Source organism: Chiroxiphia lanceolata, chromosome 9 (genome assembly GCF_009829145.1).
Source record: "Chiroxiphia lanceolata isolate bChiLan1 chromosome 9, bChiLan1.pri, whole genome shotgun sequence".
NCBI lineage: Eukaryota > Metazoa > Chordata > Aves > Passeriformes > Pipridae > Chiroxiphia > Chiroxiphia lanceolata.
The window spans coordinates 22,387,549-22,414,327 of NC_045645.1; the positions used below are offsets into that span (position 1 = coordinate 22,387,549).

The 26,779-nt window shown below is 39.0% G+C and overlaps 1 protein-coding gene across 6 annotated transcripts in view; it reads right to left on the reverse strand.

Annotated features, from left to right (window-relative positions):
* Positions 1-26,779, reverse strand: part of PTPRC (protein tyrosine phosphatase receptor type C) — a 71,133-nt gene that overhangs the window by 39,263 nt on the left and 5,091 nt on the right. For 4 of the 6 annotated variants that reach the window (XM_032696634.1, XM_032696632.1, XM_032696631.1 and 1 more), the window contains exons 1-2: positions 21,840-21,923; positions 21,637-21,754 (exon numbers count right to left, since the gene is read on the reverse strand). The exons of 1 other annotated variant lie outside the window; for it this stretch is intronic. In XM_032696634.1, coding sequence (XP_032552525.1) covers positions 21,637-21,703 — 67 coding nt within the window. In that variant the 5' untranslated portion in view covers positions 21,704-21,754; positions 21,840-21,923. Of the gene's footprint in view, positions 1-21,636; positions 21,755-21,839; positions 21,924-26,779 lie in introns of those variants that run through there. One more of the 6 variants, XM_032696635.1, reaches the window with a different exon arrangement.

The following is a 26,779-nucleotide window of genomic DNA, read 5'->3' on the forward strand; positions in this document are numbered from 1 at the left end:
GTACTACTTGAAATAATTCAAGGCAAAAAGAACATAAACAGTCTATGCTTCCATCTTTTGTATGTGGCAAGCAATTTTCATTAGCATTTCATAAATAGTTTACTTTTCTCATTATAATTTTTTATTTTAAAAATATTAAGTGACGGTCTGGGAAAGAAAAGTAGAATCAAAGATACTAGATAAAGATGCGAGATAAGAATTTATGTAGGAAAAGAATTTTATGGACCTTTCAATGTTTAGGGACCCAGGGAAAGCCCTGAGGCCAAAGTTAAGAGAACATTGAATTTCATGCTCCAAATAATTTTACACTCTTTATATAGGCACAGCTATGCACAAGCAGGAAATTCCACAGACCTGTAAACATTTCTGATGTCTAATAATAGGAAATATGTATATAGTAGCATTACACATCTTATGACAATAACAAGAACAACTACTACTTGGAAGTGGGAGGTCAGAAACCCAATTTGATCTGTAAAAAAAGTATCAGTTTGTATACACACATACACAGAGATGGAGCAGTTTGGAAGTAGCATGTGTACTGTCTTCTGGGAGGACAGATGGAAAAGCTGAAGCAGAGAGACACAGAATGTGCAAATGTGGGTAAGATTTGTCTCTCTCAAAGCCTACATTTTACAGCATTTGGTTGAAATCCTAATGAATATATGACCACACGACCTCGTAAAAGTAACTGCTCTTTCATTTTTAACTAAGGAAATACGTACGAAATTTCTCAGTTGTGTGGATTAAGGCACTTGAAGACATTATTTATCAAGTATTATTTAGCATTTCATAAGCATACCCCACAAATTTGCTAATATGAAAAAACTACAAAAGAGAAAAAGTTTTGGTAGTTGTTCAAGAAAGTACTTCTGCACACAAATTCATTGTTGACTTCAGTAAGAATTAAGCCCACAGTTTGAATAAAGATGACGTGAATATAGACTGCTACAGAGTCTGGCATGTTAGCAGGTAACACATAAGCACATAAGAACTCCAATAACCCCCCAGCAACAAACACAAATAGGAAGTGGGGACTGACAGTGCTTAATTCAACCTTCAGTTCTGCTGGCTCAGGAAGGCAAAGAGCTTTTTCTGTACCTTCATTTGCGGCACATAGACCAACTCCAGCATGGAATTACCTGGATTTTCACGGGCTCCTCTGAACCAATGTGTATACTGTTAGTACTTGGATAAACTGAACTATGATCAATAACCTGCACAATCTACAGAACCCACACCCAAACTCTTTGTCAATTTGTCTGTTTTGGTAATACTTGATGCCGCAAACTGAAACTTTCAAGGCAGTTTAATTCATGTTAAAATTATGAAAGACAATTTATAATGGTGCCCAACAGTGCCCAAGGCAATTGAAACTACTATACTGAAAGACAAACGAGCTGCAGCATTTTAGTTAGGATTATCAAGAATAACCTCACATCTAGAAACTCTGAAAAATCTATAAAAAAGTAAAATTCTTAGCTTCTGGATTTCCATTTTTCTGCACAAGATTGTTTTGTAAGAAATTGTGGGAAAATCCATGGTCAAGAATGCATGATGCTCTGCCCATAATGTCTGCTACAAACCCAGTCAATTCTGCATTGTTAACACAATGGGATCTTTCTTTCCTTTTGGAAATAAATTATATTCTTTATGTACATTTACATAGCAAAGACCCAAAGAAATTAAGGATAGACCAATGGCATCTGTAGTGATGACAGGATAAAGTCTTCTTTAGGTTGACAAGGACAAAGAAAATGTTTCCAAATATTATTAAACTTCCAAGAAAATAAGGAATGCAGTGATGAGGGAATGGAACTCCATACCAAGGATATAATGTGTTTCTGTTAGAGGATGAATAGCCAATCCTCCAGGGCCACAGCAGATAATGTAAAAGAAAATTGAATTAAAGGCTGTCAATATATTTTGGCGCATATATGGGGCAGACAGCTGCTCCAGAGGAACACAGTTCTCTGATGAATGGAAATGGAACTTCTGAGATGAGTGGCTGATGGCTGAGTGGGATCCCACTGCGCTTGGTATCACAGGGTACTTCTCAAATTAGAACAGTTGCCATACATTTTACCATGCCTTTTTTTCCTGTGAACAAGAGTTTACATTACATGAGGAATGTGGGCCTCTTGCCAGAGCATTTGCTCTCCAGCCAGGAGTGCAGGTGCTTTTACTTGTGCAAAGGTACACAATGCTAAAATGGCTTAATTGCCAAGCTTGATTTGTCTTTCAGTTTTAACTTACTGGCAGTTGCTAATGAAAGTTATCTTTTATCGCATCAACACTAATGAGCTTTGGCAATACACTCTCAAATGTGGTTGTAAAAATCCTGCTTCTGCCCCTTGTGTTACTGCTTGTTCAGGGGCCTCTCTGTCTTGCTTTGCTGTACCATGTAGTCATGTCCTTTTTGACTATGAGTCATTACAGTTAGTCAGGCATTTGGTCAAACTCCTATTTCAGTTTAAATCAACTGCAGTTTAGATTTGAGTACCTTAATCATGGGAGGGTTCTCATGTTAAATTTCTGACTTCAGATCTTAGGGGACAAAGCTGAGAGATCAACACTGGTGTTTACCCATTAGTCAGCTTGAAGTTTTGCTCACTCTTCATACACAAGTTTGGCAGAGGTACAGAGACACCACACAAAGAAGATAAAAGCCACTGCAATCCTCCACCTCAGTAGGAAGAGGCAAAAGAATTATTTGAACCCTTAAAAGTAAAAATACCTGCTAAATGTGTTTGGCCTTTAGCAGTAAGTTTGACCAACAAAATGCCTTCATGTGTTCCTTTCCCAGGCTCTGTGTTAATGCTGACACTGACAACAGCTTGTGAAGCAGTGCTGATGGATGAATGGGCTCGGAGTGGGGATTGGGGATAGCTGCAGGTCCTGCAGGGCTCCTCTGCACGTCCACCACCCAGCAACACTATATTCTTTGCTGGGAAGCCTAAAATTGCAAAAACCATCTGTGACTGGTTACTTTTTGGTTTCTTTTTTTATGCCTCCTGCCCCCTCTACCATCCAATGCTTAGAAGCTCCTGATTCCCTCCTTCTGAAGCAGCTTCCACAGATTACCTCTAAACTGCAGTGGTCCCGTGTTCAGGGGGCTGGTCCCTTTCTACCTGGCCCTTCATTATCTCACCATCATGCACCTGCTTATGTCACACTCCAGGAAACTGGCCCACGACTGTGGTGATGCCTCCACATCACAAATATCTCCATGTAAAAGATGTGTTCAGTCTCCACAGCCTAAACAGTGACCTGTTCTTACGTCGGGGTTTCACTAGGAACTTAGAGCTGCTTCAGAATTGCCATCTAGATTGCCTGTTTAGGGTTGCCTTGACAGCTTGCTATCTCTCTGCTAACTTGATCAGAAATTCTGAAATTCAGAGGAGATAAGATGAAAAGATCAGTGCAGTCTTCTACAGAGACAGTAATTTAGGTTTGCTTGCCCAGCAAGCCTGTGACATATGACCATGGCACTAAGTTTATCTTCCTAGTCTTGACCAGATTTCAATGGGATAATAATGTTTGACTTCAGGTAAACTAGAAAGCTTAATTAAAATCTAGGTTTCTCTTCAGATGATAACATATTCATTTCCAAATGAGTACTTTGAAAACAGACCCCATCAGCCCTGTTTAAGTTTATGGCTAAAGAGAAATAAAATTTAAGTTCCTAATATTAGAAAACAATAAAAATAAAACGTCAATTTCCCCAGTCTATAATTTCATCTGAAATGTATAGGTATTTCAAAAATAAAACACATTTGAATTCTTCAATAATTTTAAGCTGTGTATTTAACATGTTTTGTGCAAGGATGAAAACAGACATGGGAGCTGACAGCAAATAATGATTACAGATGTGCAAGAAAAGTTGCATTAGCTACAAATTATGGGAATGTACCCGTGTTCACCTGCAAACCTGATATGGCTGACAAGTAGCCAGAGCTGGTTTTGCTCCTTCTCTGACACCACCAGGAAGAGACTGGTGGTGTCAGAGACCCAGCAGAAGGTCTAGCTCACAGGGCTCGCTTTCACCTCCACACAGTATAAGGGAAATCAAGCCCTTTGCTGCTTTAACAGTGTTTGGAGCTAATGGACTTCTTTCACTTTCCTGGTAAATGGCAGCCTACAAGAACTATATGGTGTGACAGGATGTGGGTGCCTTAGCTTTATCTCCATTTTGCAGAGCACTGGTCTATAAGTAGCAAAAACAGCTCTCAGCTTGCATTGTGAGCAAGTACCTTCCCAGTCCCAGGAAGGCTGCCTGTCAACCCACAAATGAGTGAACTTCCTCACTAAGGTGAACTGCAGCAATGTACAAAAACATTAACACTTCAGCCTACATTGTTAGAAGACGCAGAATTTTGCAAAACTGAAGTACCAGAAAGTGTAGCTGCCCCTAATGACTCATTTTTCATTTTTAGCGTGCTGTTTTAACTACAAAGCACTACACAGGCAACCACCACAATGGCACAAACCTCATGGTGTATTACACTATGAGACAGCTAATATCTAAGAAATAAGACTGTAGTTTACCTTCTATGAGCATTACGCAGAATATCCAGTGGCTGTCCTGGACTAGGATGATCCAACTTGCCCAGCACAAACATCCAAATTACTTTTTCATTTTATGATTTTGCTATGACTATTTCAAGTATTCATTGATCTAAAGTCCAAAGATGACTCCTGTAGTACACTGACTACCTCCACCATAGCAACTGATGCTTAGGAAGCTGGTTTTTATTTTTATTGAAAGTTCATATTCATTAGTCCTTCAAGAAATGTTGTGTGACTTGCACAACATTCAGCTCTGAAGCTTACTTTCTAAAGACAACACTTACAAGCTTTATGCAGAGTTTTTTCCTAAAAGAACTCTTATGTTAGCATCACTTCAGGTGGACTTCCAGCTTCAGAATACTTCTAGTACCTGTACAAACACTCATAACCCAGCTTTTTATTTTTCTTCTGCCTTTACTGCTCCCTCTCCATTTGGGCTCAGGCACACACTTGCACAGTGTGTTATCACAGTGTCCTTGCAGGTTCTAGGAGTTCAGTTTATGTTTGCATATTTTCTTCCCATACATTCTAAAATTGCTTCTTCTAGAGCTAACTTTTAAACACTTGTCCATGAGAAGACAAGTGCTGATATTCCACAGAAATAGCTCTGGGGATTTCAGAGATGTAACTTATACTGCTTAAATTATACCCAGAAGATAGCATATATATTTGAAATACATCACATTTATGTAACATACTTGCATCTTCATTCTCTAATACCAAGTGTGCATATATTTTTATAAGACTGATTTCAAGCACCTATTTTTAAGGCAAAGCTTTTCATGGTACATCTCTGCCAAGGTCTTAAACTGTTCAAGAAGTCCTTTTGTTACGTATACTGGGAGCTTGATACTACTGAATAAATTAACTCTGTTTCTTTGCATGTCCTTTTTCCAGTCTAACTTAATGGTATTTGCAGTGAGATTCTATGTATGTGTTTCCTTTCTATCTTATAATTTTAATGAATTTTTTTTATTTCATAGTTTGCACTATTAAGCTTTTGAAAAATATTCCTATTAATACAATTTCTCTAATTTACATAAAAACCCCAAATAATTCCTTCTGTCTGCTTAACAGAATTACAAAAATTAAAAAAGAGCAAAAAAAATCAGCTGACTTCAGTAAAGTTGGCCTGATAGACAGATAGTAAATGACATTGAAAAGAAATACAGAAAAGTAATTCTGTTTAATGATTAATCTGCTGATAGTACAAAGGTAGTGCAATGGACCTGGACGTGTCCTTGAAATGCCTCTGGCCTTTGTAAGTCAAGAAAGTGGTCAGAATTGGTTTTTGCAGAAGGACAAGCCCTGCATGTCCAGAGAATCCTTTGAACCCCCCATACCTGGAGAATCTGTCCTGTATGATGTTTAAAACTTTTTTTTTTTCTATAACATGCAGATGACAACTGTCTGAGTTGAGAAACTAAGGAATCTTTTCAACTTCCTCTATTTTTCTCATAGCAAGGCTTCACCTACGAAGAAGGCACGAGCTGGGCTAGTGCTCACCAATTGGGTCATTACATTAATAAATTCATCAAAAGTAATATTAAAAACATGCACCAGTAAGATTGCAAACACTGGATGCTTGAATAATATAAAATCTAATTATTTTTAGCAAAGAGTCATCAATTGAAAAGCGAATGTTCCATAAAGATAGTGAGCAGAGAGACCAAGACAGGATCTATTTGAAATCAAACTGGTTTCTCCTCCAGCAACTGGACTGTGAAGCATCTAGATGGAATCTGTGGTCAAGAAACATTCAACATTTCAAATACTCAGCATCACACACTCTCAGTCATTCCCAGCTTTCCTTATTACAAGTGAAATCTCCTGTCTCTGTATGAAAAGGAGTCACAGGGATTTGGTTTTGAGCTAAAAGCTTTGAAGCACTGTTTGTTCTGAAATGTGGCATCACAATGAATTTTGTGACAGATCATTTCCCTAATGATAACATTTCCTGTAGGGAGACTTCTCATCCACCTTTATGACTGCACCAACACTGCAACCACATGCACTCTGCAACACCTTCCACCTCTGGTGAAAACACTATTGTACGTCCACAGATTGAAACAGGACTCAAAGAGATGTGTCACTCTGACCTAAGACATGGGGTTAGGACTTTGCACCACCAGCACAGCTGATCTGTTTTGATTTGGGCATTGTATTTCTTTTACAAGAAAGGTAGATGGTAACTTTTATAACAATCTGCCTCACTAAAACCTATCATGATGATCATGTTAATTCTCATTTGCATTTGCCTCCTGCAAGTGCCACAATAATTCCAGATCATAAAATTAAATGCAGCTGTTAAACATAGTAAGCCCTGCTGCAAAATTATTAGTGCATTATTGTAATTTCCCTGTTCTTGATTTACTCTTGCTTATACTCCAGAGCATCTGAAAAGTGCCACCCTCTGATTTGACCCAACTCTCCAAGAAATCCTTTTTATCTGTGCTTCAATTTGATACTCCTGTCTGCAAGTAGGTAGAAAATGTCTTTTGAAGCTGGCAGCAATCCTCTCCCAGGAAGAAGGGTTAATGCCCTTGAGTCTTCCTGCAATAGTCTTTGCTGAATATGAGATTAAGTTCTTGTATCCATCCTTTGTTTGGATGACAAATACTTTATGCAGAATGTTAGCCCAGGATTTCTGCAACTAGCTCAGGTGATATACAGGCCTCCTACTGCTTTGCTAATCGACTAACAAGGTTCATTAAATGAATGGTTTATTTTGTACAATAATCCACATTATACTCTTGGTTTGGGTTGTTCAGTATGACTTTTTGCCTGAGTTTGCTACAAAGTATGTGACTTCCTTTATGAAATAACAGCCACAACCAACCAACTTAAATGGTTGATTTAAAAAATGCTCCTTCTTTTGTCTTCATCTCCCCTTCTTTTTTGCTTCTTACTCAGAAAAAGGTCTAGAGTATTTCTTTTTGTTCAACAGCTTTTCAAGTGACCTGGATCTGTTTCCATTTAACATGGATACAATAACTTTGCTTTGCTAAAGTATTCTGAGCTCTGTGGAACAGTAAGATATTTATGAAGGTGCACTGAAGTCCATTTGTGAAGTAGAAATATGTTATATCAGCTCTACGAGGTGACAATCTGTTATGATGAAAAGGTGTCCCAAGCGTCTTTTCCTTTGCATTTCCTTTAATAACTAATGTTTACCAGCACTTACTAAAACAAATATGTGGTTTGATTTCTGCAAATACTTACTTTTCCCTCTAATGACACAAATATTTTTCAGGGTAATACTGTAATAAAAAAATGGTTTATGGGTCTTTTAAGGAAATTACATTTCTTTACCTAAAAAATGAAAATGACTGTCTCTGACATTATGTTTCACACACATATGTGTGTGAAATAATCAAGGTTCAGGTACATTCCTGAAAGCAGAAATCTACTTCAAGCCCTTCAGAATTACTGTATGTCTGCTAATATACATAAACCCATATGCTATAAGAACTGGCATCCTGTTAATAATTTGGGAATCCTGAATGGTGGCTATGGAGTGGCTTGTGTGTCTAGCCTGATAATTATGTATTTTACTTTCACTATAAAAAATCCCACTGAAATAGGCTCAAATTTAAAGTAGTGAGTAACTCTTCTCTCTCAATGGCACAGATTTAAATAAATAAAATAGTCAAACCTTAGTAACACTGATTTTGAAGACAAGCTGTATTGTCGCAAACATAGTTTAAAAGCTTCTCCGGGTAAGAATTTTCAGAAGGGACACTACAATCATTTCAGTAGTGCAGCTCTAACCATTATTAAGATATGAATGAGATGCCTTCCTTACTGGAAAAATAATACATTTTTCATAATTAGATATTGCTTCTTCCTCTCTGTATTCATTCTGTACAATACCCTTACTCTCTAGAGAAGAGAGATGTTCTCAGCTACTTTTCTGAACAAGAATTCCTCCCCCACACCCTTAAGAATTTGTTGTAATCTTTCTTAGAGTGGAAGAATGACAGTATTCTGCCTACACTTCCTGGAGACTCTGCCTAGCCCTCTGTGTCTGTTTTTATCAAAATATCCATCAAAGGTCAGGTAATGTTCCATACTCATCTAAAGATGGTACCTATCTCGATGAATCAATTCAAGACTGCTAGTGCTTCTACCTCAAAATGAATCAGATATAATCACTAAGAAAATGAAGTGCATTATTTCCATGACTGTTTCCAAGTGTGCTCAGAATTACAATCCTAGCAGATTCCACAGCTTCTTCCACTGTGGCACACCAATCCAGCTCTTCCCTGGCTTTGGAGCTGGTGACAGGAGACAAGGGACTAGTAGCAAATCAGAGCTACTTAAAAAAAAAAAAAAAAAAAAAAAAAGGGGTAAAAATAAAATAAAAAAAACAGGAAAGAGAATAAAAAAAAGAGAAAAGAGGAAAAGATGCTATCACTGAAGAACTAAGGGTTATAAGCCATTAGGTTTTCATCCCCTTTAGACTAACATGAAATGGTGATCATGCCTTCAATACTTGGTTACTCCTTACATGAGAAAAATCCTCTGATTTTGTGGAAAAACAAATTTTCCTTTTGTTTTAGCATCCAGACTACAGTTCCTACTAAAAGTTATCAATCTGTCAGCACTTTCATTATAAGCCATTGTCAAAATGTCAAAAACCCCTCAGTGACATTGGTTGCTATTTCAGGCCTTGCAGTATGACACAGAGGCTTCCTATCACTGTTTTGTGTCTTTGTCTCTCTGCCTCCTTCCAGCTGTCCCCCACTGCCACATCAGCCCCAGCATCCAACCTCTTCTCTTAAAGAAACAGCTTCATCATCCTTTCTCTGATGCTTTGGGGCAGCAATACTTGTACCATCACATCCTGAGTTCCTGCCCCAAACATCAACCTCCCCTCATTTGGCTTCACAATCTGACCAGAGCTTCTTTCTGAAGTTCTGAAGAACTTCCTTCCATGAAGACACTGATTGCATCCACCAACACTGTACAGATCTGGCATCAACCGTAGATGAGACTTATTACTCTACCAATCATTGCAATGCTTTTCAAAGATTATCTTAAAGATCTGAAGTGATTTTGAAAAAGGATGTAGGGTTACAGTACCTGCTTCCTGCTACCTATGGTTGCTCATTATCACAAGAACAAGCTGCCATAACACACAGAGCTCAGATTTTACAGAAAGACGATATTATTAAACAGTTATTACACATATATTACACAATACAGCTCCATTCAAGGCTCTACTTACAGCTGTATCTTATGATCAACTACTGCATTAGCAAACAGAGCCATTCCAAACCCTTAGCATTTCACAAAAAAACCTTTTCACTCAAACTTGCAGCCATCTAGAACCCAAATGTCATTCTGATCCTGAAATCCAACATGGCAAATCAAAAATAATCAATTTCACAAAACAAACAAACAAAAAAACCCAAACAAAAAAAACCCAAACCAAACCAAAAAACCCAAACCAAACAAACAACAAAAAAACCCCAACCAAACCTCTATAGTACTCAATATTTTCAAAAATATTCTATACTGTAGTATGGATTCACGTCACACTTGAATTAGTTGCAGGCAATCCCTAGAGTCTATAGAGTTCACCATCTGATATTCAGGAAATGTGATTTTTTTTTCAGTTTAAATAAATCTCTTAGGTCAATTACAGGTCAAAATTAATTTATTATTGTTATTACTTATGAGCATTTAGATATGAAAATGCTGAGTGCAACCTAAATTTTTTTTTAACTGAACTGAACAGAATGTGGTCCCTCTTTTTCATATCCAGATGCTGTTCATGTTAGTTCATCTTCTGCTACAAGGGTTGAGAATCAGAAGGGTGAGATTACATTCTCTCCCATACAGGACAGAGAACGTGTGTATGTGTGTTGGTAACACATCATCTACACATTCTGTCATTTGTTTATTTCATTTCAGTCACTGGTGAGAAAATGCAAAATGTTAATGAAAGGATTAAGCTGGAGAAAATAACCATTGCAAATAAATTTAGTGCCTTTGTATGTGACCTGATTTTTTATTGTTTCTATATAGCAGGAGAAGAGCTTTGGAACACCGTAAATTTTTACCTGCAGCAATTTTATCATTAAATGTTGTTTTTCAGGAATACTTGTACCAGTTGCCATGTAAAAAAGTCATAAGAGCACAATGCGATACCCATAATACATGGACCTATGTAGGAGAGTGTATTTTAGATCCCGGGAATAATCTATTCAGTTGCATGATGCTTTGAAGAAGATATAGTATGACCCTTTCTCAGAAAAGGAAATAAATAGCACAGGGGATTATGCAAGTTCTTTGGCTGGGCACATATGCTACTATTACTTTTTCCATTACCTGTCTTTCCTCTTGCCTCTGTACTATTCCTTTTTAAGAAATATCCATGCTGTCCAGAACCAGATCAGAAGTCCTTTGAGGACGAGATCATATTTGATCCTAGGTTTCTACAGCGCCTGGCCCAACAAGAACACTTGATCATGACTGTGCCATTTACCCTGCTGTAGACACAGGTCAGACAGTCAGTCACACACACACAGAGGAGCAGCTCCTTCCTGACTTTCCAAGTATTCAGTAAAAAGTTTTGGAAAAAACTTCATAAAAAGTTTCGGAAAATATTTACTTGCAGCTGTACACTACAATTTTTTCTTGTTGTCTCAGTGACCAACACATGGAAGTCTTCTGAAAATCTGATCATTTTTTTCTATGTAAAAACAGTTCCCAAGTATTTTGGAGCTTATAGTCAAAACCAGGGATGTCTCCTCCAAACAGTTTTCTCTGGGCAGCTAATAGAAAATCAGAACTTGGAGTTTGAAGACCCCCAGTAGGTTAAAAAAAAAAAAAATCCTGTAAGATAACTGGAAGCCTTTTCAGAATTTCCACTGATGTCACCGCTAGGTGAAACTCAGGTAAGCAGCAATTCTGTTGTGAAGAGAAACAGAGAGCATCAGCTGCAAAGAGAGAAGTCAAAAATGGCATCTCTGACATGGTCTGTGTTAAATATCTTCATTGCTCAGTGAAGAGTGTGTTTTTTAGAAGCTGTGGTTTGCAAGCAATCCTTCCCTTGCCATTTAAGGCACCCTCCTGCAATGACGACACACTTGTTGACATCTCTGAGGCTGAATCACTTCCACGTTGTAAATGGTTCTCTTCCCAATATTAACACAAAAACTTCAACCAGCTACGGCACCAAACACTTGCCTGTTTATTCAGGGCAGTCCAAAACTGCATCTTACTTAGCAGGTCCTTAAGCACAGCTTTAATTACAGCAGGAAGACAAATGCAGCTGTCACTTTTTTACTAGCTTTTGGAACAATCTGATCCACCAGTCTTGGAATTTTTGGGTGACCTTTTCTCCTGAACTCTTGTATGATTCCTATATAACTTAATACATCCCATGTTGATTCAAAAGGCATCTGTAGGTGAGTTCCATAAATCGTATGCCTCTATAAATAATATCTTATTACATATTTCATCACTTCAAAAGCCTCATGGCCAAACTGACCAATCTTCAGAAAATCATAAAGTGCTAAACTTGGAAGTCCAAACATCATTGGAATTGATGCAAGTTTCACCTCTGAGTATTACAAAACCTTGATCCTTTACTGTCAAGGATAAATTACTCTTTATAGATTTCACATTTATTTCCTTGAACTCTCTCCCTTGTATTCAGCACAATTCCTCTGTAAGCCTTCTAAACTGTAGGTATGGAATTGACAGTGGGTTAAGCTATTATTATTCCTTACTTTTTCTAAGAGTAAGAGTAATTAATGTCTCTCAGAAACACATAATTTTAAGTCATTTTATCAGCAGACTTGGAGAGCAAAATCAGAAATGCTACTAATGTCTACTAATGCCTATTTCTTTCTGCTCTTTCACGTCTTTCCCTCAAACCTCAACCACATTTCTTACTTCAGACTAACACACTAGACTGCAGGTGTGTGGAGGATGTAGAAAGGTCTTTCACTTCTGTTGAGGCAGCACAGTTGAGCACAGAAGCACTAATGAAGCTGCAAGCAAAGTCAAGCTTTTTTGTGTACTTAGTAGGCACTTCCACTCACTCAGATACATTGCACAGGCCTGCACATTCACACACAGTGTTTTGGGATGAGGGAGGTTGTATACTGCACACAAGAGATGTAGGGCAGTAATCTCTTACAGCCATCAGGGACCAAGGAAAAAAAATCCACGTAATTTTAAAAATATATGTTTCATCATTTAAATTCTTCCAAGAAAGTGTGAAATGAATAAAGAAATCCTCAAGATACTCTATCCAAAACTCATTAAAACCGAACTATTTCTCTAAGGTGTACGCACAAGTGATTCTGCATTCATCTTAGACATCAAAGGTCTATCTAGAGAAGATTACCTGAACTGCTGCAGTAGCAACATTGGTCATCTTTCCTTTGATTATGTGAGTGTACGATTTAAAATCATCTGCTAACAGGCCTACTGTTAAATTTACCCTTAAGTGTGGAAGATACTTTATAACATGAAGCCTTTTGCAGCTATGGTCTGCTAAGCACACCTTCTCATCTCATCCACAGACACAGGAAGTAAAAAACTCGCAGTCCTGTTCTTGTGTGCAGTCCTGTTCCTGTGTCTCACAAGACCTTATTAAACAACTTCAGCTATTTCATCCAATATTGGCTAAAATAGAGACTACAGTTGATGTGATGATGTTTTACAGAATTTCAGATTTACTGAAGTTAAGCACAGTATGGGTTGTTCTTACTCAGCACTAAAGTATCAGCTCCCCATTGACAACACCTGTGCTTTAGGACTGAGAACAAGGTAGAACTTTATGCACAAATAATTTGCTTCATACTTTTGTTTTCTTTGTTCAGATACACTATCCTAAATACTCTAATGCACAGCTAGGTTCTTCAGATTAATTGGTGGTAGTTTATGTGTTGCAAGACACAGGCATAGGTGTAAATATCTGAGGAATTAGGACTCTACATTTTTTAACAAGGTAAGTCTTATTATCTTCAAATGACAGATGATGAAACTGAGGTCTGGAGAAATGAAAACACCTTAAAACTTCACACCAGGAGTTTCTGAGACAGGCTAGACTGCAGCTGACTTCTGTCTCTTAAATCTTATTCTAGAAACCGGACTATGCTTTGCCATTTATCATACCTTATTTTCCATCTTCATAGTCTTAATTCACAAGCCTATAGAACGGTTCAAGGCCTAATACTACCTTAAATATTCCATTCACGTGTTCTGCAATGTATATGATTACCTGGAAAGGCATCACTAGCCCTATATTTTTAATACCATCTGAGCTGAGGTTCTGTATTATACTATATTTCCCTGAGTGTAAAATCTTTCAACTCATATAGGACATATATGCTTCATTTAATGAACTACTATTTCCTTATATATTGTACAAAAAGCTTCATTGTATGGCTTCATTTTTCTATTAGACAGCTATCTTGATTATTTCTCTTACTGTCAGGAAAAGAATCTATTTCAAAAGGCAATTAAAAATATTGCTCCATGGAGCCCACATTTTTGCAACAACAAAAAAGTCATTCATGCACTACAAAAGATACCTCTAGAGCTCTGTGCAGGGCAGTGGGATTATGAATGAAGAACAGATAGATTGTAAGAGAAGTCTTTGAAACTAGAGAATAGAAACCTAAGCAAGCAGGCCAGCCGAGAAGGCACTGACACAGAGGGAATAACTGGAAGAACAGTACTGCAAAGTAGTGGTATAAAAGAAAAGAAGTGGATCCTGTTAGCTATACAACACTATGGATAATATAAGCTAGCACTGAAGTGCTCACAGCTAGTTTCTGAAATCTTGGCATTGAAGGCCCCAAACTGCTTTACTTGAAAGGGAAAAAAGCCAGGAAACAGATAAAATGCTGTAACAGTTACTGAAACACCAGTGAAAAAGATCTGTTTGCAAACGTATGGATAGCTTGGAAATACATCAGGACGCAGAGTCTGAAAGAACAGTCAAGTTGCAGTGAAATAAACAACTTTTGTAACTGTATCTGTTATTTTAATCTTGATATTTACAGGAGGAAGTCAGAGTTTTGCCACTCTTCAGACTTTTTATCATTTTTCTGCACAGAAGTGCCTCAGGGCCTAAACTGAACTTTGAAGAAAGCCAACTACTTCCTCCAAAACATATTGGATGTACTTCATAAGTTTCTCTGAAAGAAATAACTGCATGATTTCTAGTTACATATGATCAAAGATAAATCAATGTGAGCAACAGACATCTCTGCATGATGCAGAAAGCAGCAGAGCTCAGAGACAGTCGCTGTCTCCCAGGCAGGACTGGCAGTCACAGTCCCAGCAGCCACCTCAAAAGGCCTGTCTGTTCCGAGCAGGGCACAAATACGCAGCCCAGCTCTAAGCCATTACACTCCTGTAACACATGTGCTCTTGCTAGGCTTTCAAAGGAACTCACAGCCACAAAGAGCTGAACTCACACTAGCCAGCCTTGCCCAGCACATCTCGCCTTCCTGCAGTGCCTCTCGTTACTTTGCTGGCTCGGGTTGCAGCTCTGCAGCCACCCCCGTGCTGTGCTCTCACGCCCATGGCTCTCACCTCCAGCACTGACAGCACAGTGGTAACAGCACCCAAAGGAAGGGCAGTGACAGTGGCAAGACTCGGGGCAAGTCTGCACTGCACGGGACAATGCAGAGACACTCGAGCCAACTAAAGGAGGTGGTTGACTGAGCACGAAGAGAAGTCAAGCCATGACAGCAGAGAATTCACTGTGGGTTAATTTGCTCTGCCTTCCTGGTGGGCCAGATGTATGCTTATGAATATTAACTCTTAAAACTAGATGAAGAATGTAAACAGAAGACAGAACATTTTCGTGGCCTGCTGTTCTCCTTTCCTGGCTCCCAGCATGGTACTGTGTATACCACGAGGCAGCTGCACAGCAAAAGAAAACAGAATAATTTTTAGGCAGTATATACAGTGCATTCACAATTTCACTGTGGAAACTGCTACTTGTTCCAGGCATACACATGCTCCCAGGCTGGCAGGCAGTTCTGCAGATAGGTCATGGGAGTCAGAAAAACAGAGCTTGATTCCTGATAGTAGATAAACTTTGAAAAGTCATTTCATCCTGTTTCCTCCTCCCACTTCTTCTGTCTTATCTCATCATGTAGTGTTTCTAACACTCTTGCTGTTGATTTGTTCTTCAGAACCTAAATATATAAACATAAGTTCACCATATTGAAACTAAAGGAAGTGGTTCCAAATACCATGCCACTAAGAGCTGGGTTTTCTTTAGAACTGGTCTCTGCATGGCAGTTTTTTATTGGTAAAAGATTCTTAGGATATGAATATAGAGGTGTGAGTGAACACAAAATGACTAGAAAATGTCTTTTCCATACTCTGTAAGAAAGACCCATTAGTCCAGAATCAATGTCTCTTGCCCTGTCTGCATCAACAGATATACCTATACCACACTAACAACCCAGCCATCTGCTTGTTATATTTGTGCAGGTCTAGGCAAATGGATAAAGAAAATCACATATTTAGTCCAGAAACCACGTAGCTCAACTAGAGTGCTGCTGAGCTCTGATGAACTTCTTTCCTGCCCACAGCTTAGGTATGACACCATAATGAAACTAAACAGCTTCCAGTTTAGAAGTTGCTTGTGTCTGGCCAGCCCAGGAAGCGAAAGGAACTGCTGCCATCTGTGCGTGCGCAAACGCTGTCGCAGCCGATTGTGAATTAAGTTTTGGAACAGTGCAAGATGTGTAAAGCAGGCAATTTGTTCCAAATGATTAAGAGGTCCCTGAGTGCAGGACTCTGGGGTTTGCGTTTCAAAAACCCCTAAATGCACCACTACAAAAAAAGAACAGCCCTAAACAGAACCTGCAGTGGGGCATCTGTAAGAGGACAATATAAGAGTTGATGCTCTAAAGTTTTCACTTCATTTCCTTCTATCTTAATATACATCTTCCTGCTAGAGCAATTTCCCTTATCCTTTATACTGCACATATAATGAACCTGCATTACTAAGTTCCTCTTCTTAAAAATTAGGTCTGTCAAACTCTTTCCAAGGGTATAGACCAATCTGTGAGAAAGATTTTCACAGAAAATCAAGGCCATAGGATGAGCTATGCTGATGTCTGTGCAAAGAAAACATAACACTTCCAACTGGAAACCTCCACAGCTGTTGGGCATGGAGACTGTACAACCAGATTTCACTTGTAAGCTGGTTTTGGCTGGGGTAGAGTTAATTTTCTTCACATTATCTAGCATGGGGCTGTTTTGGATTTGTGATGAAAAACAGGGTTAATAATCCAGGGAAGTTTTCCATATTGCTGAGCAGCTCTTACACATTCAAGGCCTTTTCTGCTTCTCACACCACCCCACAAGAGAGGAGGGTGCACAACATTCTGGGAGAGGAAACAGGTGGGACAGGTGACCCCAGCTGACCAAAGTACCATACCATATGACATCATACTCAGTATATAGAGCCAGGGAAAGAAAGAAAGAGGAAGTGGGGACATTTGGAGTGGTGGCTTTTGCGTTCCCAAGTAACCATTACACATGATGAGCCCTGCTTTCCTGGAGATGGCCGAACACCTGCCTGCCCAGGGGAAGCAGTGAATTAATTTCTTCATTTTCTTCCCCTATTAAATGGTCTTTAACTCAACCCATGAATTTTCTCACTTTTACCCTTCTGATTCTTTCCCCCATCCCACTGGGGCAGGGAAGTGAGCAAGAGGCTGTGTGGGGTTTAGTTGCCAGCTGGGGCCAAACCACAACAGCCCTCTTTGGCCCCCAGTATAGGTCTCAAAGGGTTTGAGATAATGATAGATTTGATTGGAATGTGTTAGATGAAATTTATAGACATTATTGCTGTTTGGCTGCTTTGGGCAGGCTCTTGTGCTTCCCCTGGGCTCGACTGTATGAAAGTCTGAGCTCATTAGTGGCTGCTTTTTGCTTTCACTGCTTGTTGTGCTGCTGATCACCTCACTCTGCTCTTCCTGGGAACATTCTGATATCAGCAGTGGTGATGCACAGGGACTGGCAGATGGCTGGGGCATGGCTGCTGTTTGTGCTGCTGCACTGGTCATGCTGGAAATCCAGTGTGAACTCGAGTTGAAGGGACTGCAACTTGTGGATGAGTCCATGTGGGAGCAGGACATCCTGAAGCTTCTGAGGGCCGTGAATAAGTCCACGTACCAGAGCAGGTACACCTCAAAGCATTTGTGGCTATAAGTGTGCCACAGGAGATCCACCTCTGAAGGCACTGTGGCCCAAGGATTTGCCCATACTACAGCAGACACACCTTGAAGCACGCTGTGCATGAGGTCACCCTGAGAGCATCTCAAACCATGTGGCCACGGATAAGCCCACAACAGAGCAGGAACATCCCTGGAGGTGCTGCAGCCAGGGCTAAGACTGTGTTGGGCACACTTACTTCTGAAGAGGGCATGGCTGTGGGTAAGGCCACACTGGAGCAGGTCTATCTCTGAAGGCACTGTGGCCCATGGATTTGGCCATAGTGGAACAGGTGCCCTCCCAAAGCAGCTGTGGCTGTGGATAAATCCATGCAACAGCAGCTGTCCCCCTGAAGAGACTGGGGATCATAGACAGGGCTACACTTGGAGCAGGTACAAACCTAAGGGACTGTTTATAGATAAGTTGAAGCTGGACCGAGGGCAAGAGAAGGAGTTCATTGCAATGTTAAACCTGGTAGGGAGTGGGGTAGAGATTGTAATAGAAATACACTTAAATTGTTGTAACCCCTGATTTGAGTTGCATATTATAGGAATTACATATATATATTATACATATCAAATATACGTAATATAAGAGGAACCACCCAAATCAGTGGAGGAGAAGCCTTACAAGAAGCAGAGCAAGTGCAGCAGGGACCAGACCAGAACTGGCTTTGGTACCCAATAATCATGCAACAAAGCACTTCTCCTGACCACCACAACATGGAGCCCAAAGTCATGGACTAAATGGACTCAATGGACTTGTTGTGGACATTTTATGAACATTTTGCAGGGTTGGTCAATAGACTAAGTGAATAATATCTGTATATTATATCAAAGGGTGGGAAGTCAGGTGGTAGTTAATGTGCTTGTACTGTATAGTTTGGGACATAAATGGTACAGAATAAAGAAGAAATCTCTGTATTACCAACACTGTTTTGAACACAAATCCAAACCAAAGTCCCATAGTAGCTACTATGATGAAAATTAATGCTATCCCAGACAAAAGCAGCACAGTCTGACTGCTGGAGCTTGGTACTTTTAACCTGGAAAATAAAAAAGTCACACTCAAAACTATCAAGCAATTATTTAGTTTCCTGACATAAAGAAAGTGGCTCAGGGGTTGGGTGAAGGCTTTTGAAAGCTGTCAAATTGCTAACACTTTTGTGGAGGAGGGTGGGAACCTGAAATAATGATCTAATGGAAAAAGTGCTTGTCCAGCAAGCATTTCTTTTTTCTGAATGGAAACAAAAGTGTTTTTCAAGCACTGTTTAGTTTGGGTTGGTGGTTTTTGGTTTATTTTTTGTTGATTTTGGATTTTTTGGGGGGAGAGGTTATTGATATTGGTCATTTCTTGGGGTGTTGGGGTTTTTTTAATTGAATCGGCTAAGGGGATTTTGTTGTTTTGGGGTTTTTTTTTGCATAAACAGGCATTGATGAATTGTATCGGGTATGTTAGGATAACTTTTTCATTTGGGAAGTCATCCTAGATACTATAAAGTGTTATAATATCAAGCTTACACTAAAGATTTTAAGAACTACACATCTGGCAACTAAAGATTTTAGTAAAGCTAGCTATCCCACATAGACAGAAAGACTAACAGTGCACAAAACACTGATTAATGTAATGGGATGTTTCAGCAATGCAAATGTTTACAAGGACAGACTGAACTCCAAGTTTGGTGTTTATTAGTACCATATATTGGTGTATATACGTACATCCACAAATAGCACTACACATCTGTTTCTTACCAGGATAATCAGTTGGATACTTAGTTTTTATTTGAGGGATTTACACAGTGAAAAGGCCTTTGTGCAGGCTATAACTTAATTTGTTTGGTTTGGTTTAATGTAGTTTGATGCTCTTAAAAGTGGCTTGGTGATTACAAGAAATAAGAGATGTTTTATAGGATGTCTGAGCTTGGGGAGGAAGTTGGACAATCTTAAAATTTCCCCTGCTAAGTTTTCAAAATCACTAGGTACAACAGGCCCTTGGAAAATAATTATAGTAATAACAAAAAGTCCTGATGCCCACCCTACACTTACAATCAAGTGCCTGAAAAGTGATTGCCATAAAACCAAAGCCTACGCCACCTTTTCAAAATGCTGCTCCCCCATTAACAAACTCCTACCCAGGAGACTGCCCAGTGTCCCACAGCTACAAGGCAAAGTAATCTGTACAGCAAATATGAAGTACAATCTTTCTGTCACTCTGACAGGAGAAGCAATCTCTGTGCCAAACTACATGGTAAAAACAAGGTCTATGACATTGAGTACTTGATACTACCACGGGAGACTTAATTGGTTCAAGTGTAGAAGAGAGGAGTTAAAACTTAGCATTTCTTTGAGGCCCTTCTGTTTAGTAAATGTAGAGAGGAACTGGCTCTAGTTAGACTACTGTGTGTGGACAGAAAAAATAACTATTACTTGAAATAAAATACTATTACCTGTCTATCCACCTTCCTGCCCTCTCTGTTAGCTGACATGTTGACTGACTGTGAAGGTGGCTGAGAGACCAGACAGTAACCTGCCTTTTCTGGAGAAAAGGGAGCAGCAGGAAGTCTCAGAAAGACTTATAAAATGGAAAGTAGGACAGCAGATAAAAAAAAAAAAGACAGGAAAAGAAAGAGATTTTGTTATTTTCCTCTACAGTTCAGCATTCACTTGTTTTCTTATAATATCCAGCAGCTATCAACTAGATTTATTCAGTGCTACCTCTCTTCAGAGACTTTGAAGGACAAGAGAGCTAATGCTCAGGCTTCAAATGCTCTTCTTAGCTGGTTATCAGCTAAAGGCAGATCATTTTGTTGCTTACATCAGTATAAACCTGGAGTTACTATAGTGACACGAGGATAGAAGCATGCATAAATTCAATGTATATGAAAAGAGATTTCAGCCCTGCATATAACTTACTGCCATTTCAGAAAATATATTTCAAACCTCTTTTTAGGGTCAACACTACCCTAGAGAAAAGCCTTTGTGTCTGCCATCAACAATCCCCAATTACATCACTAGCTAAACTGATGGAAGGTACATATACATAAGAATGCTGCATTTTCTTCAGAAGAAAATATTTTCTTAAACCTAGATAAGTTTTTGTCTTTATATGAAGTATTACCTCAAGATTAATTGCTTTTCTTGCTACTAATATTATCTGTTGCATCTATCATGTTTTGCAAGATCATCCTCTTGGGCTCTATATTCCTCTCATAAAAGTAAAAAAAGTCAAGTGACAAATTCTCCCACAGTGGGGAAATTAAACATTCTGAAGACTATTTAAGATGCAGCTTTTATAAAATAAATAAATAAATAAATAAATAATATCTATTGTACAAAATAAGCAATTTACCAATTGTAGAGATTAATTTACAACATTTAGATTTTCTTTTACTAACCCCACTGCAGTAAAAAAAAAAAAAAAATCAAAATTTGAGGAACTATAAGCAGATTCTGAGATCAGGGAGTGGCTAACACTGATGGGAAGATTTTCTTCATGAAGGATTGAAGCACAGAAAACAAAGTACTGCATGATGAGATGAAGCCAAACAAAGACTGTAATGAATAGGTTCACATAAGACATCTAAATGTATTCTTTTTCAAATATAGCTACAAATTGGGGGCTTTTTTTTAAATGGTGCACATAACTCTTACATATGACCACGCGGAAGACATTTTAGCCTAGCACATTATGCATTAACCTTCCTGATCTAGATTCTGATACCATTGCATACAATTGTATTCTAGTTTCTGAACCAAGATATTATTTCTCCACTTCACAAAGCTTTCCATTGGTTTTACATCTACAGAGGATACTCAGGGTTCAAAATGAGAGAAAGAAATATCAGTTGCTACCTACCTTTGAGAAAAGCATCCTGCCTCAGAAGTGCAACACCAAATGCTAAGAGTTTAAGCCACAAAAACATGGTTATTTCTGGAAATCAGGCGTATCCTTATGAAACAGCATGTGTCTCTCTCTGCAAAGCAAAATAAATGTTATCTGTCCGCAAAAGAATTTCTCCGCAAAACTTGAACCAAAAAGGAGAATAAGTAGGCACATACATTGCCTGCTTATCTGTGAAGGAGTTTCTTCCTTCTCTTACCCCAAACTAACCACCCGCAAACTCACTGTGCAGTTTAGTGATGTCAGAGACAATTACTTCTTCAAAAAAACTTCTTTCAGTTTCCAGGAAGTCAAAAGGGTTTTTCTTAAGTTCCTGCAGTAATACTCAGCTTCCTTAATTCAAATTAAATAGATCGTTTTTAGCTATTTCTTCCTTTCTACTGAGGAGCTACACAAGACCTAACTTTTCAAAGGACTGGATTTAAAAAAGTCATACTTTGTCTTCATATTCACTTTTCTATTGCATACATTCACTGAGTCCCTTCTGTGTTATGAATGCTTCTTGAGATTTTTGTTGAGAGAAGGAGAAACTCAAACCATCAGGAAACAGAACATTTAAACTGACAACAAGGCCTTCATAAAAAGATGCATCCTCAAGTGAAGTAACTGATGATTAAATGAAAATCCTTTAAAAATGGGGTTGGACTACATCATCTCCAGAGGTCCTTCCAACCTTAACTATTTTCTGATTCTATGGGATATACTTCTGAATCTTTCTACAAGGATGACATTTTAGGTATGACAGTAATATACAAAAAATGGATAGGGACAGTCTAATTCTGTTTTCTGTAATGTTCAGTACCTAATTAGGTAGATCAATGCAATTCTTTGCCACAATAGTGCCAGAGGATTGTTGTCCTTCTCGTGGAGGTCGTGCAAGGTACACCAGCAACATTTTCCCTCACTGGATGCACTGAGGTAGTTCTCAACAACTTGATAACAAATGCCCTTTACATAGTAGATTACAAAAGGAATTAATGTTAGGATTGCTTGTCTTTTTGAAGGTTTCAAAGGTTTTAAAAGAAACAGCAGAACCCTGTCGTGAGGTAGATAAGGGAAGAGAATTCTTTTGTGCTGCCTCTTCATAAGTCCTCCAGAGACTTCCTAAGCATCACACAGGAAAAGGTGCACAAATTCAAATAATAATTCACAAATGACATTAGTGAATTGAACTCCTCATAAGATTAAACCCATCTTCTACAACTTTGAGACAAGTCTTACAACACAGACCAAAATCTTAACTTCCATTAAGCAGTGCTTCTCTGTACAAGCTTGTTGCAATAATAATTATACTATAAATGTTCTCAGAACAAAACTGATACAATGATATCACTCTGATACTCCAGAGACTTTGATTTTGATGAACAATAACTTCATCATCCTAGAGTTGTCACAAATTAAATTTGGACTATAGCCATACATCGTCTGCAGCGCTGACATCTTAGTCCCTTTTATCCTATCCAAAACCAGGATAACAGCGTGGCTGAAGTGTGCTGTCTGATGAATAGAGTGCATGACATCCTCTGGAGAATTTCTCATAAAGGTTCTCAAAAAGAACCAAGCTCCATTCCCACCTGACCTTCCCCAGCAGTTTTATACAACTTCCACTCAACTCTTCAAGCTTTTCTTGTATCCCCAAGACAAATTCCTGCACAGCAGACCTTTTCTGGCTGTGTGGTATTTCTATTAGAGCATATGAAGCCTGTTCCCAAACATAAACTGCAGTCTTCTTCCAAAGGTTAAATACAAAATCCTCCTTTTGAGGGAATGGGAGAGGATTAATTTATTCTACCTGCACATTAAACAATGGGTTATTAAAATAAATCCTTTCTCAGGACAGAGCCTTAATTTTTCATTGGCCAAATGATTATGTCAGTATGTAACTAGAGCAGTTACTTCTCCAGTGCTGGAAAGAATCAAAGCCAGAAACATCAATTTGTATTAATAAGGATTTCTAAAATTACATTAAAAATGTGCAGATGCTCGAGCTACCCATCTCTTTGGAAGTTTCTCTCTTTTGTAAGTTATTAAAAGAGCCACAATAGCCCTCAAACAAACAAACAACAAAATTGTGTAAGAAGCAAATATTACTCTATCCTTACAACAGATTTCTGAAACAGATGATTTAAGGAGAGAGAAAAATCAAATTATTCCATGGAAAGATGCAATGAAAGTTCACCTTGGGGTTTTTTTGTGTTGATTTACACGATTCAGATGTCCCAAATAGGAATAAGAAATGATGACTAAGGAGATGATGATAAAGGTATCATCAATGCTTATTCCAAATTCTTTTTCTCTCCCACTTCTGAGTCAGTCCTAGGGCTACTCAATCATCCTCCTGGGTAACCCAGAGTGGGGGGTCTGGTGCTCTCACTGCTAATGAGACCACAGCACTGGAGCAAACAGCTGTGAACCTCAAAACACTACACACGCCCATCTTTCTGCACAACCTCTCATAACACATCAGAAAAAAATGCTGTAGTTACTCAGTGACTGATGTTAGACAGTGCAAAAGCTCTGCCCAGAACCCAAACAATCTTAGAGCTTACTGAGAGACACCAAGATCTCCAATAGCCTCCACAGTCACTGCTAACTTGCTTTCTACCAGGAGGGGTGTTTCTGTAACTCTGTTTTGTGAGTTGTGCTGAACAAAGGCATGAGATTACAGAGTGCAATGGGCATGGTGTGATCTTCAGATATGACTACACAAGGCATTTCACTTTTTTGCTTCTGAAGGCTTAGTGATGGTCCTGCCTGGCCGTCTTATCACACTGTGTAGGCAACAGCAAAGCCAAGAAAAATTCAGCTGCACATGCCTGATTCTGTGGTTAAGCACATTTCCTTTCCCAGAGTATTTCATAAACTTTTGAACAAAACCAAAAGGACAGCCCTGGATGTACCTGCTCGTGCAGAAGCTCACAGGGAATGAAGTCACCAATAAAGGTAACTACACAAGTGGGAAACCTGCAAAAAAGGGGCCACAGCATTTTCAGTGCATCTAAGAAAGGGGAAAGATGAGCAGTAACTGAAGACTAAAAAGGTACCCATGTAGGCCTGACAAATATAAGTACTTCTCCATAGTTCCCTGTTCTACAATAGCTTTACTAGTGGGCAGTTCAGGGCGTATGGCATCTTGCTCATTTCAGCATAGACTCTGGCCTTATTTCCTCCCTCCAGGTAACAGTGACTCTGTGTGACAGAGAGAGAGGAAGGGAACAAGCATGCATGCATAACAGTTCTGCCCCAGAACAATTTACCTAATGCAGCTAAAAAATGCCTTACTATTCTTTGGGAAGAAGCCAAGGAGGTGGTTCCTATTCCAATGGAGGGTAGAGGAAAGCAGAGAACAGACATAAAACCCACCACTATTTACCCTAGAGGCAGGGAGAGCATGAACTCTTCATCCATGTAAGACTATTTTGACACTTTCCTTTTCTACCCCACAAAGCGCTCCCCAAACCAGTCCCTATCTCTGCCTGGTACCACAGGACCAGGAGGAAACAGACTGGAAAGATGAAAGGAAGGCAGGAGTAGCAATAACCAGGGTATGAACAGCATTTTCATACAGCACACAAACCAAAAAAAATTTTGTCTCAGGTTGGATTATCGCAGGTTGCCCTCAAAGATTGGCCCACCCTGTATCTGTCATCAGGTATCAAAGAATAGCCACACTTACCCTGCACACTAACACCTACAAGGCCTGTGCCACCCAAAAGCAATTATTTCTGGTGCTCACTGTGTTCAATGCATAGGAACTGCAACTGAAAGGTGCCAGAGAAACCCCAGTCTCTTTGTTCTCTCTCCTTACGACTTCATGCGGCTCGGTTTAACCTTGTGTTCATTTCCCTAACAGTTTAGCCTGATAACACTGGGGCATTCATCTTCCTCACACAACACAACTTCCAAGTCCAGATTATCAAAGTCAATATGGTGTCACACTGGCATTCATCACAGAGGATTTTAATTGGGTTGCATTTGTTTGTTTGAGGGTTTACTGGGGAGGAGGATGAGGGTTAATTTAGGCAATGGTGTTCTCCGCTAGCACCTAAACCTAATGCTGTTTTGTGTTCATGTGTTTACAAAATGTAGTATGAATTAATTTTCTCAAGAAATGTGTTCTTGAGAACCCACCCGGGTTTTCTTTTTCTTCAGAGGCCTTGAAAGAGTAAAGTATAAAGCAATAAAAATAAAATAAAAATTAAATTCTCTGCAGACTCCACACATCACTTGGATTTAAAGTTATGCAGACTTTTTTTGCTTTTTATAATTTCCCTTGCATTGAAGTCATCTCATATGGCTCAGCTCAGTTACACTGATATTCTGCATATCAGAATTAAACTGTTCCACAGAAACTGAAGGCACACACCTTTGCAAACACTAAGAGACACAGGATAAATTCATCCCAAGGACAACTCTGTTTAAATCAAGGGGGGTTACCTGCATAATGCATTTCAGCCAGCAAAATTAATTTGACAGTGTTACTGCGAAAATGTCGTTCTTGCTAGAGAATATATGTTATAATACTCTTAATTTTTCGTTGAATATTTGCTAAGGAGTCAATTTTGTACATACTTTTTCAAGCTTGTTTGCAATTGCCAAGAACTATTTCCTGAAGAAAGAAAACATTTTTACTTAATATGTCGTATTGGATCAAATTATTTTAAGGTCAAGAGTAAACAATACAGCTCTTTGTGCAAGCACACTGCTGTGCTGCTACCAACCCTCAGGCAACGATGATTTGACATCTTCACTTCATATGATGCCTGCATGATCTGTGCTGTACCTGCTCAGGACAGAGAACGTATTCTGGTGTCCCTGAGGCACTATCCACAATCTGGCCCAAAATGAGCAATAAGTCTATGATAAGCTCTCAGAAGTGCCAGGCACCTACTTCTTGCTTACACATAAAATTGTTCCAGGATAACACTGTGATATTTCTTGAATAGCTCCTTTCAACATGTCTGTCAATTTAGAATTTGCCACCCACAAACAGTGGCAGCATACCTATAAGCACCAACTCAGATTTGTGCTGAACATCCTGAATGAGTGCTGGACACTGAGAACAGCTCAGGATTTAGCTGTGTATATGGTGTTCAGA